Below are 12,753 nucleotides of genomic sequence, written 5' to 3'. Positions count from 1 at the left end.
GACAGCGGTATGTGCGGGTTATATTGCCACACCATTCTGTCACTAAAGTTGCTCACTCTTACATTCTTGACGAAGTTATTCCTCGGAATTTTGAGAATGACAGCCCACAAACAAATGCCATGAAAGAAAACACCGACAGCACATGACTTTTATGTTAAACCCTCAAAGACTGAAATATTAAAAGTGCGAAAAAATAGCAGAAACCTGAAAATCATGCAATTTTCTTGGTGCGGCTGTGCATTACCTCCGGGATCAGGCCACGCAAGAGGCCACGTTTCTACCAGAAAACTCGCCTTCGTGCATAGCGTTCGCCGCCAGTGTTTCCCGCTAAACATTACGGTTACACAAGCTGCAGCTGTCGGGAAGCGTGAGAAGCGGTTCAGTGTCTTAGAGAGCAATAACAGCATGAGAAGACGAAAAAAATGAAACAACAAATGCTAGTACTAACTAACAACCGAAGGACACAGTGCACACATTTCACGCAGCGCTTACTGAGAGAGCAGTACATGGCTCTTGACTTTTCCATTACGTTAACACATTTGCTCAGTACTTCAGTCCATTCACCTATAACTTGCATTCATGCAGAGTTTGACAGGTGCCGCTCCTTTTTAAAGAGGCACTAAATAGGAACGTTGAGATAGCAAGTTATGCTTCTACAATAACAGAACGACCACTCTTGACTCAGCAGAAGATTGGCAAGTTTGAACAAACCCAGAAATGAAATACGGTTGGTCCTGCTGCTTAGACCTGCACCAGCTCATCATGATGTCAATAATTTTGACTGCTCTACTCAGTTCTAATTAACTGTTCATTGGTGACGGACTGCATTGTATTCTACGGTCAGGCTTCGTTATAACGAAATTGCATCTGACACAAAACTACCCTTTGTTATATCCGATATTCGTTATGAGCATATTTATGTTACACACTGGTAATGGTGAGAAAAAAATTTTTATTTTCTTCATTATATTCGATAATTCGTTATATACAAGTTTGATATGCTAAGGTTTGACTGTGTAGGAACAAAAGCTTGGCAAGTTTTGAATACTTTACTGCACCAAATGACGATGTGATCAAAATTCTTGACATCAGACTGATATACTAATGCGAAGGTTTTAATGCGAAACTCAAGATAGAAAGTTGGCCTTTGTTCTGTCCAGTTGCAAGAAACGTTGTGCTAGATGATCGAAAAAAAAATTTTTTTTGAAAGAATACTGTGCTAGTCTAAACTGATTCACTGTTGCCCCTTAGTGTCCCTTTAGCTTGACAGTGTCTGGTAATTGCAGGTAGAGCGAGCCAATGAAACTGTAGTAGTTGGATTCTGTCTGCATTCCGGACACTGCCTGCATTATAGTTGTGTCTCTATTAATCTTTCAGCGAGGCTACCATTAGCAGCTGCCTGATTATGAAGACATCACAAGCATTTGTAGGGCTGCTAAAAATTTCACTGTATTGCAGCACACTGTCACGGATGACGCACATTGCAGTGTTTAATCCATGAGGGTAATGCTCAGTGTACGAGCCGAGACCAGGTGGGACAGTTGCAGAAGACACCTAAGAACCAGAAGAGGGAGCAGAACTTAGTGCTGTGGAGAGGTCAGTCTGAGCTAGTATGCTAGCGCCTGCTAGTGTATATATGTAGGGTAACGAGGAAAGGGAACAGTAATGAGCGACGAAAGATGATGATGAGGACAGGAAAAAGGGACGCGTATAAACTGCGTGTTCTTCTTTCTTTTTTTTAGACAATACAGATTTTTTATAAAAAAGGCTTAGTATAAGCACAGCGAACATGGCGTTCTTGCAGACGAGTTCCTAGGCGAAGTGGACGTACTTTGCCGCTAATTATGTGAGCTTCAGAAGACTAATTAAAAAGATATTAGTTAACCATTTATTAGTGCCTTAGGGCCAGTCGTTTTGTGGCGAATTTGAAGTGGCAAACTTGAAGGCAGTCACATTTTAATGCACCATCACTTGTTTAAAATCTTAAAAGTCGCGCCTAATGTGAAATATTTATCATCGAATTTCAGCAGTAAATGCAGGCGATATTGAAACCGAGCGCCGCAGAGCGCAGGAAAAGTGGCGCCGCTATCATATCAGACCGAAACGCCCTGTGACGACGAGCGCGAGGGAGTTGGAAACTGAACGTCACGGCCAGTAGCGGCAGCTAGTGATATGGCACGCTTTGCCTGACAAGCATGTGTAACTGTGGCGGGTCAGGATTTGCCGTGGCGTACTATTATTCAAACTTTGCCCCACAATTCATTACGGGGCATTGCTCTCTGAGGCGCAGTGGGACGCGCTCAGTCGCACTATTTCCTCGATTGAGCTTTGGAATTTGATGATGAATATCTCAAATTAGGTGCAATTTTCAAGATTCTTAAAAAAATGGGGGTGCATTGATACGTGACTGCCTTCAAATTCGCTATTTAAACAACTGCCCCCAAGGCACTAATAAAAAAGTTAATTAATGAAGTTTTCTTAATCAGGCTTCTGAAGCTCACATTATTAGTGAGAAAGTATGTCCGCCTTGCCTTGGAACTCCTCTGCAAAAACGCAACATTCACTCTGCTTATAGCTTTTTATTAAAAAATCTGTATTGTCTAAAAAAATGTACTGTGTACAATAACCACATAATTTAGTGGTCTCCCTAAAGTCTTGAGTCTAGTCCTCCGGTGCTCCTCATATAGTCCATAAGAGCCCTTGTGACTGTTTTCACTCCTGTGTGGTCATGTATTGCGGTTAAAATAGTACCTTCCAATAATGGTTGTCTTCCACTGCCTGCCAACGTCTTCCGCTGTGGCACATACTTAGGGCACTCGTAAAACATGTGTTGCAAAAATTCAGGCACTTGGCAGTGTTCACAGTTCGAGCTGTCTGCATGGCCGATAAGCTGGGCGAAGCATTGAGGGAAGGCGATGTCCAGGTGAATCCGGTGAAACATACTTGCTGGCTTCGCTAGATTTTAGCTAGGAGGCGAAAAGTCCTGTCAGGGTCTATTTCTTGCAGGTGCCTGTGTAGATGGTCTGGTTGAGCCCAGTGATCTACTATGTGATCTCGCATGAGCAAAGTCAGCTAACACTTTTCCTCAGTTTTCAAATATTGTATCTTTACGTTGGGGGCTTCAGAAGCAGAGAACCAGATAGCAGCCAGCAGTGTAGAGTGAGGGTACACATAATATTGCCAGGGGAGCATAGATATTGCCCAAATCACCACAGCTTTTCAATTGTGGCGACTGTGTTCAGAAGTCTGTCAATGTTGACAAGTCTGCCGCAGTGCTCTTTTGTTGTGCCTTGCAGGGTTACGCAGATCAAGACATACTCGTGGGACAACGCGCAAGTTATCTTGGTAGGCAACAAGTGTGACATGGAGGACGAGCGAGTGGTGAGCGCCGAGCGCGGTCGACAGCTTGCCGACCAGCTCGGACTGGAGTTCTTTGAGACGTCGGCCAAAGAAAATGTCAATGTCAAGGCCGTCTTCGAGCGCCTCGTCGACATCATCTGCGACAAGATGTCCGAGAGCCTCGACTCAGACCCCGCGCTCCTGGCGGGCGGAGGCGCCAAGGGCACGCACCTCACCGACAACCCCGCCGCACCTCCGAATGCCTCCTGCCAGTGCTAGAGCTCCTTCCTCCTGTTCCTCCTCGCCCCTGTCCCCTCCGGTCAGCCTCTGCCCGTCAAGCTGCCCGTAGAGGCCACGCGGCACTTGGCTTCCTCGCGGCAGACCGGTGCTGCGTTCTCGGTGGATCACTTCCAGCGATACTTTCACTTTCGTGCGGCGTAGCATCCACTGGCCCAGTGCCTAAAAAAAAACTGATGGCGAATTCTTTTTTTCATGTTAGAGCAGCTTTCTGTTGCTTTTGCATGTGAGACAGTTCATTCCCTCTTGTTGATTAAGTGCAGGGATCACTTTCTTCTTTCTTGCAGACTTGAGGGTTAAATCAACTTAAACCAGCGGTAAAGCAAAAGGACAGGGCACGAATACAAAGAAACAAGACTGCATGTGTGAAGCAGTCTAGCTGGCATTTATTGCAAAGTTCAGTTCTCTTGTTTCACTGTTAGTGCAAGGACGGGTGAAGTTTGCCAGCTAGCCCTCTTTCAAGCCTCATTAAGCCCATAGTTTGTGGTGGAGGGCACGTTACATGGAGTTCACGGGTAAGATGCAAGCTTGCGCCAAATCAACAAAGCGAACATACTTTCTGAAGTTTGCAGCAGTGAATTGCTGCACTGGCACTGTAGTGGACGGCATTACCCAAGATCACAATGTTTTTGCCACCTTCTACCTGATGGCAACGAGACGCGAGTGTTATGCTGACAGAAAAACGTAACCTTCCCTCAAATTTTCACAGCGAGCAGGTCTTCTTGTTGTATTTGATGCAGGTCCTGTGTGCTTTCGGTCCGTGTCTCAAATCTCCTTGTCATGGCACAGGACCGTCGTAAATCAACTATAGTATTGTCAGCTGTTTGCTACCTATGGGTGCATTCACACCGGCGATTGACAGAAGTTGCACGACTGACTGAGACCAGTGACTAAGAAGTGACTCAAGGTGGCTGATGTTCACACTGGCGGGGACAACTGGTCCTTCGCCACACTGAAAAGTCCCGCGATTGATGTCGTTCACGTCTGCTCTCATCGCCACGTAAAAGAAGCAGACGTCCTGCTCCTGTGCCGCTGATTGGTTCAGTAGGTTTGCAACCGCAGTTGTGTGACTGAATAATCGAGCGGTGAGAGACTGACCAAAAAAAGCTGTCGCTTTTGACCAAAGCTACCATTGGCGACCTACTTGGTTACACGACTTCTATGACTACCCGCCGCGGTGACTTAGTGGCTATGGTGTTGCGCTGCTAAGCACGAGGTCGCGGGATCAAATCCCCGCTGCGGTGGCCGCATTTCGATGGGAGCGAAATGCAAAAACGCTTGTTTCCCGTGCATTGGGGCCACGTTAAAGATCCCCTGTTGGTCAAAATTAATCCGGAGTCCCCCACCACGGCGTGCCTCATAATCAAATCGTGGTTTTGGCACATAAAACCCCATAATTCATCGCGACTTCTGCGAGTCACCGGTGTGAACGGGCCCTACGACATGCAGCCACTGAAGTTTGCGCAGATAGCCCCGAATATTTTTGTCACGTGAACTTCTGCTTGTTTGACTAATCGACAGCTGCTGAAAATGGTATGCCCGTAACAGACCATTCTAGAACACAATCCTAGCATACATCTTTCGTGCTGTGCTCCACCGCAGTACCCTCTGCGTTGGCACTATACCTGCGTGCAAATCTGTGCTGCACGGCGAATGGTTGGACACACCTGAGAGATGTGAAGCCGGCAACATTTGGGAATAGTTACAGCCACAAATTGCACGCAGCTGGCAAAGCAAAGAGCTCAGCACAGAGGGTGCTGCTAACTGCTGCACTGTCTAAAGTGAGGCGAGCCGAGTGCCGAATAGCCAGAGTCGTCTGATCCAGCGCAGGCAGGTTGGAGGGGCCCTGATCCCTAGTGTCCATCCCCCCCCTCAGTACTAAGCGAGCGCTGCTCCCTTGCTGTTGTTGTTGCTGCTGTGACCGCTGCCAGCTTGACTGCCGCTAAGAAGAGCGAAAGCTGCGCCTGGGTGACTGCTGAACTGTGTTTGGTGTACGCGTTATGTCGGGGTAGCCCTGACGGCAGAGGCTAGTCATTCGACTTTGATTTCCAAATGCCAATAAGTTGGCGCTGAACAGAGCCGATATTCTTGGCTGTTTGCTTCCGGGGATAAAACCCCCGTTGCACGATTTCGCGTGGCATCAGACACGTTTTCATCTACGAGCAACAGTGTTTCAGCAAAACATAAAATTGGGCTAGTTTGGTATAGGTTGGCCATGTTTAACTGTAGCGCAAAAAGACAGCACAAGTTGAAAGAGGAGACACACACGCTCCCTTTTCAAAATAATTAGGCTCCGTGTTACTGTGCTACAGTTAAATATGGTCAACAGCATTCTTGGCATTGTGCTTTAGACAACATGCGTGGCATTAAACCAGATATGCTGTCCCCTGTGGGCACCGATGTGCCCAGTGCTAGTCACGCAAAATCTAGAAAAAGTTACTGTACCCCCAAAACTGAATGAATGAAAATGTCACCGCGGGATTAGGTCATTTTTAACTTGTCTCACATAAAAGGACTAACATATGGACAAGGTGATCCACATTCGTGCATAAGCAACAAGGATGGTGAAAATAGCAAGAAAAAAAAAAGTAGGCACAGCACTTGTCCTTGTTCTAATTTTTGACACCCGTGTAGCTTGCGTGCCATTTTTCTAATGAATAATTTCGTTTGTCTACTGATCAGGTATCTAAGCAGTTGTGTTCGTCTCGCATCGAACGTAACACTGACCTGACAAGAAGTGGTCCAAGTGGCACAGGTGATGGTGAAATTTGTTATCTGTACACTCCCGCATTGAGCACAGTCTCGTTTGGGGTTTGTGGCTTTTGTGAAGTACAGAATGGGTTCAAATCACTACTTCCAAGTTACTTTAATAAGGAAGGATCTGTTGTCATTGTAGGGCTGTTGCACTTCTCAATTTTTTTTTTTTTTTTCACGAGGTTGTTTACTGGAGCGCGCCTCTTCCAATATTGTCCGAGGCAGCAGGATTGTAATTGGTGGGCTCACCAGCTGACGACAGGAGCTTGACACTTCATTGCTATAGCCGGGCTTAGGTGCATGGAATACCGATGTGTCAGCACAAGCTTAGTAAAATTTTACATTGCCATTTAGCGAATAAAATATGCATTGTTTCCAATTACCTTAAGGGCCTCGCTGAGTTGTACTTTTGAAGCACAAAAAGAAACAAACAATGAAGCCAACTTTGCTGTGATATTTCTCACCTACAAGTTGCCTTGTGCCTTCAGATTTTTTAGTTGGTGGGAAATGTTCCTCAACGCAGGCATACATATTGCTTTGTTGAAACAACTGTCATTTGCTCTTGTTTGTAAATAAGTCTATTTAGGACCAAATTTGGAACACAGTATGACACTGTTCTCATTTTTTTTATGAAAGCAATCCACTCCTTGCTGTGAGAACATATTCATTTCCCCATGCTGAGATGGTATATGTAAGCAGCTCAGGCCAGGTCATGCGCATCTTTAAAATCGAAACAAGCAGCAGATTTCACTCCTTTAGCCTTTTCCCAACTGCCTTTTCTGCCTCTTTTCATCCAGAGAACTTTGTTATACCAGGGTGACACTGCACAATCAAAATAGCACGCACTGCCAATTAAGTTTTTGTATTCTCATAACAATTAGATTCAGGGAGGTATTTCGTAAGTAGGTGTTGATGGAAATTATTCCCCTTTGTGACCATAAATGGGGCAAAATTATTCACTAACAAGATTAAATGTGGAAATGTTCTCCATGCCAAACGACTGAGACCATACCTTAATTCTCATAAAAGCAAGCATAAGCACAACTTGTTTGTGCTTTAAGTTCTGCCTGTCTAGCCTTGCTAAAATGTGCTCATCTGTGCAGAAAGCAAGGTTTGCTGTCATTGAAGCCCTCGGATGTGAAACTGCTATACTCATGGCCTTGAAATCCTTTTGTTTCATGGAGTGCTCAAAAAATGCTTTAATTTTGCTTTTGGCTAAGCTTAGTAGATCATATTTTTGTATCTGAAGTCGTGCGTACGATTCCGGGCCTCTACAGTTCATTGTAATGACAGCAAAGGAGCTTGTGTACTTATATTTAGCTGTGCATTAAGGAAACCCCTAATGGTCAAAATTACTCCTTCGTATTTTACTATGACATGCCTCATACTTGAACTGTGGCTTTGGGACATTAAATCTAGTCAATTTCAGCTCTTATGGATGAAGAGCATTTTAGCTGTTCTTGAGCAACAAAATAACTGCATGCTGATATTTAGAAACTTGGGAGTCATCGTGACACTTCGCAGATGCAGCACGGGCTTGTTTGAATTTAATTTGGAATGAAGCGAGGTTTCGCACATCTTGTGTTTTGCGTAGAGTCTTCAGCAGTTCAACCAGGCGCAGCAAAGCGCTCGAAAAACAGGAGAAACCTTAATAGTCTGAAGAAGTCAAATGGAGCCCCCTTATTTTTTTTTTCTTTTTCCATCTTGTTAACATCAGGAACTAGCCTGTCTGCCCATTTTCCCCCTGTTGTTGAAGTGTTCTAGAAGTGCGTGGGGATCTATTTCACCTGGTTTTTCAAAGGGCTCGATTCAGATGCAGCAATTTTCGGCTGGCTGTTGAGCGATCGTCCTGTTACATAGGTGCACTGAAAAGCAAACAAAAATTCTTAATCGTTGAGAATCTTGCCAGAGGTCAAAGATGGCCGCAAGAAACCACTCTGCCTTATCCAGATGATAGGTGGTGAGCCTGTTCTCCAGCCAACATTTTTTTTCTAAGTTATCATGTATTGAAGGAAATTCGTGGCCGATGCCAGTCGTTTCTGTACCCGGTTTGCGGTTTCTCTGCGACGGTGGCAGAAGATGGGGCCTATATCCTAAATCAATCACCTTTGAGAATATCGCTTTTAGTGAGCATTGATTGGCTGATTTTAGTGGAAGCAGATGGTACGGAAGGAATGGCACACTCAGGATTGTTTTTGCATCGCACAGTCCTGGAGCGCGTTAAATCAAGGTCAGTCTATTCAGTGAGACGACGCGGAAAAGAGAGACATCCCTAAAAGTGACAGGTCAAGAACACACCCCTTGCCTTCGCAGATGGTTCGCCAGAACATTGCTGCAGTGTGAATCGAGCCTCGCAAGGCCTCTGTTTGCGGCTGTTGCTGTGTGGTTGTCTGATTTAAGGAAAAGGTGTATGTTCTTCGTGTACGTCTCCGCTTGTTTACAAACATCCGCCTGCCCATTGCCTTCTCGCGATGGAGCGAAGTGGTGGTCCTTTTATTTGGGTGTCACACGTGTCCCCCGGCGATGTGGCGGGAGAGACGAAAGACGCCTGTTGACAATGAGTGTGACTTCTGTAAATGCTGGTTGCCCGTGTATAAATGTGTACATATATTCTCTTACGAGCATTGTTCCCCACTGCAACCTGTTTCCCCACTTACGTCCCCATTCGTCCCCAACTCCCCTGGTGTTATTAATGAAAAGACGGTGGCGAGAGAGACCAGAAGAGCCCTGCAATAAGAAGCAAACACAGATTTCAGAAAAAAAAAAAGGGACACCCTTTCTTCTTGTTAGTTGAGGGCAGAGATGTGATAAAGCGTGGGAAAAAAAAAAGATAGTCTCATTTGTGTTTTTTTTTAGTTTTTTTTTTTTTTTTTAGCGTGGCCCTTCTGTTAGTGATTAAGGGGACTTGCATTTGTGAAGGCCGGATCTGTTGATGTTTGCTTTTCTTTCTCGGAGAAAGTGGCAGTTGCGTATAAATGCGTAGGAAATTAGTGTGACACACTCCCGGTCACCCTTCGGACACCTTTTCCTTTCTTTAATCGCGTGATGAATGTTTTGTACGATGATCGCAGACTTTCGAGTGTCATGCTAGGTTTTTGTGTCTGAAGCCAGCACTTGTAGAAATTTTATTAGGAAAGCTGGCCAGCATATGGTGTTATGTGCATACCTGGGTCATGCTCGGGAGCAATCACTTTTGGCACTAATGTGGTCTCGCATTCATTTTGACTGGAATACACATCACTGCAGTGAGCAGCATTCATTTCTGCTGTCAAAGAAATGTTTTTCGCTGTCCATTGGCCCCAGCAATCACTGGCATTGCATGAGGCGAAAGTATTGCTAATGCCAAGCGTACTACCTAAAATTTCCTCCTTTCTTTTCTTGTAACATCCGTGTCCGGCGGTTAAAGCAGAAGACACACGGTACAGTTCCGCTTGAGATTTGACGTACAACCTGTCGTGCCAACAGGTTCCAATCAGCAGAACATCCACCTTTGGGCAACACATGATACATCTCGCACAATGAAGGTGACACTTCCAAAAGTGATCATTCTAGAGCTTGACCCCAATTTGAAGCCATGCCAACGCCGTCTGCTGCTTTGATAACTCCATTGAAATGCAATTTTTTTGTTAAGTTAGACATGTGCTGGTGTGATGCAGTGTGTGTTGACTGGAGGCGCTTGGTATACTTGTTCAGTGCATTGAATAATTTGCAACCTAGATGTCCGTGGTACAGTTGAAGATGACCGCTATCCGTCGTAATAAGACTGCTTAAGGGAAAACTGCGAAATGCAAAATGTTATTACACCTGAGCATGTACACTGGATACAGGTGAAGCCAGAAGTGAACATTTCGTACTGCTCATTATCGGCACTGCAGAGTCTACTGACAGTTCTAGCTTCGATTAAATTGGCAGTCGTTTTCGCTATTGGCTCACAGGTTTTCTTTGCACTGCTAAATGCATGCAAGGTGTGAAACGTCGATGGAAAACGACGCTTTTCGGTGGGACACAAAGCAGACGCCGCCGCAAGCATTCCTATGCGTCGTCTGCCTATTGTCCTGCCAAAATTGCCGTTTTCTTTTCGTTGCCTTTAGTATGCACCCAACGACAGAAATGAGCCATTGGGTTATCCATTCATTTCCATCCATCTGTCCCAAGTAGGGAAGGCATGCCTAAAATTTTGAGCTTCTCGTAATCGGCCTGACTTGGATTGGCAGGGATGGGCAGTCAACACACCACGCAGCATGCTGCCAACAGTGTCTGCAACATTGGTCAGCTGACACACCAGTCTCATAAAATTTAACCTCATACAACAGGAGCTAGTTTTCATGCATTGACTTGCCATTACGAGCGTCATATGTTGCCAGCAAGCACGTATTGGTTTCTCTTGCACGGACTTGCATGTTCTAAAGTGAAAGTGGACCCACTCACAAAGCCTGCATTTATTGTAGCTCTTTGTATCTCTTGCACGGTCAGCTCGTTTTGTTTTCTGCAATTAAAGGTAATGATGTACTCTAATTGTTGGAAAATAGGATGTCTGGATTATTTTGTGCAAGGAGAGTTTAAAAGAGAGGGCGCTAAAACATTGCAAAGCAATTGTGTGGGCACAATTTACTGATTCGTCCCAATTTTTCTCGGTTGTACCCTGTGTGTTGTTATGCTGGCATCTTTCACTGCTTTCCTCCTTTCTTGTGCGATTACTTTATATTCTGTGTTGTTTGATCAAAGCACTTTCCTCCGCGCGATTTCTGCTGTGAACCTTTTTTTTTTCTCTCCTAAAGGTTTGCATTAATAATTTTTTACCAAAGAAACATTCCTGATGCATTTACGGTTGCTTTTATTTTTACTGCATTTTGTTTGCTTTTTTTGCAAGTGACGTGTATGTTTACAATTTGACCTCCGGATCTTGCAGTGGCATTCCAACAGTCGGCTGGTGAAAAAAAAACTGTATTTTATACCCCGTGATCTCTTCTAGTCGTTAAAAAGCCCTGAACAGTTTAATAACTGCAATTTCATCAGTCAGCACTGAGCTAGTCATATTTGCAAATCCTGGAATTTCGTTTATAACGAACTTTGTGTGGCTTCATATCAAGCACTTCCAGAATGCCAGTATGTTCATTTAGGGATCCTCACTTGGAGTTAATTTCTCACTGCAACACCTGATACAATGCTCTAAGCAGTTTGTGCTCAGAGAGAAAAAAGATAAAAACAAAAAAAACGGCACTGTCTAGTCTACTTGGCTTCGTGGCCTATGATATATTTCTGGATAACATTAAAGCATGCAAGGAAAATGTGTCTAATAGTTTGCAATTGCCTACACATTTAAATTGAAAGCGAGGAGAGTATATATATATATATTTGTGAACTTCTCACTCGAACCCACCACAATACTTGTTATTTTCTTTTCTTCTCTTAACAAGCCGACAGGTGTAGAAAAGTTGTTGGAGTGACATACCAGCATGAATTGCAATTTTCTGTTGTATGCTTAATACGAAATACAGCTGACTTGCGTTTATTCAAACTCCCAAGGGCTGTAGACTTTTGTTTGAACTGCTTGAATTCGAATGGGTTAAGGCACAAAACAGAATTATGGGTTATTATATGAATTTACAATCTGCGATAACAAACAACTGGCCACTGCTTGCTTTTGTTATGGAGAAGGGAGAAATAAAGTCATTGGGCAAACGTATCGGGATATCAGAGCTGAAACACACGACCAGGTCAGTGATGCCCACCACTGTACATGACAAGCGTGAATATCGAACTTGCCCGCACTTTGACTATTTATGCCTTAGGAACATCCCCTCATCAGCCAGCTGTAGCAGCGCTTCAGTGTCCTGGGAAGCAAGAGATTGGTATAATCGAAAACTGTTTCTGAATTGAACAATTTTTCAAGGTGCATTAGCGTAGCAGGCGAAACAAAATGTTGAGATTTGTTTGAACTAACATAGTCACCAGAGTTTGAATTATTGCAAGTCAGCTGTATTGGTCGTTCAAAATTACTACAAGACATTATGTTTCTTTAAAAGGTTAAGCCACGCATCTTTGCACAGCTGTGGTCTGAAACGTATGGAACCCGAGTCTTTCTTTCCAGTGCAAGTTTGTAGTAGCGATTCCTTCGACGATCCAGTGTCTGGGTTTCATGTGTTGTCGTAACCTTCGTGTGGAACGATTAAAAAAAAAAAGGTATGCCTGCAATGATAGGAATGTTGCTGTAACAATGTGAACAACTCTGTGAAAGTACTACAATAGGGGAGTGCAATGTGAAGAAATAAAAAAGACTTAACAGTGTTCATTTCAGCCTGCTTTCAAGGGGTGTTACGCATTGCAACAGCAGGTCTGGCCTGGCCTGATGCATGCGTGGGG

The 12,753-nt window shown here is 44.4% G+C and overlaps 1 protein-coding gene across 1 annotated transcript in view; it reads left to right on the top strand.

Moving 5' to 3' along the window:
- Positions 1-12,678, top strand: part of LOC119433348 (ras-related protein Rab-3) — an 85,053-nt gene extending 72,375 nt beyond the window's left edge. Inside the window, exon 4 of the mRNA XM_037700504.2 lies at positions 3,297-12,678. Coding sequence (XP_037556432.1) covers positions 3,297-3,618 — 322 coding nt within the window. The 3' untranslated portion in view covers positions 3,619-12,678. The remainder of the gene's footprint in view (positions 1-3,296) is intronic.
- Positions 12,679-12,753: the final 75 nt, after the last annotated feature.

The sequence above is a fragment of the Dermacentor silvarum genome, chromosome 11 (assembly GCF_013339745.2).
Source record: "Dermacentor silvarum isolate Dsil-2018 chromosome 11, BIME_Dsil_1.4, whole genome shotgun sequence".
NCBI classification, from domain to species: Eukaryota; Metazoa; Arthropoda; class Arachnida; order Ixodida; family Ixodidae; genus Dermacentor; species Dermacentor silvarum.
The sequence above is the reverse complement of the archived record's forward strand: the minus strand, read 5'-3'. Positions and strand labels throughout refer to the sequence as shown.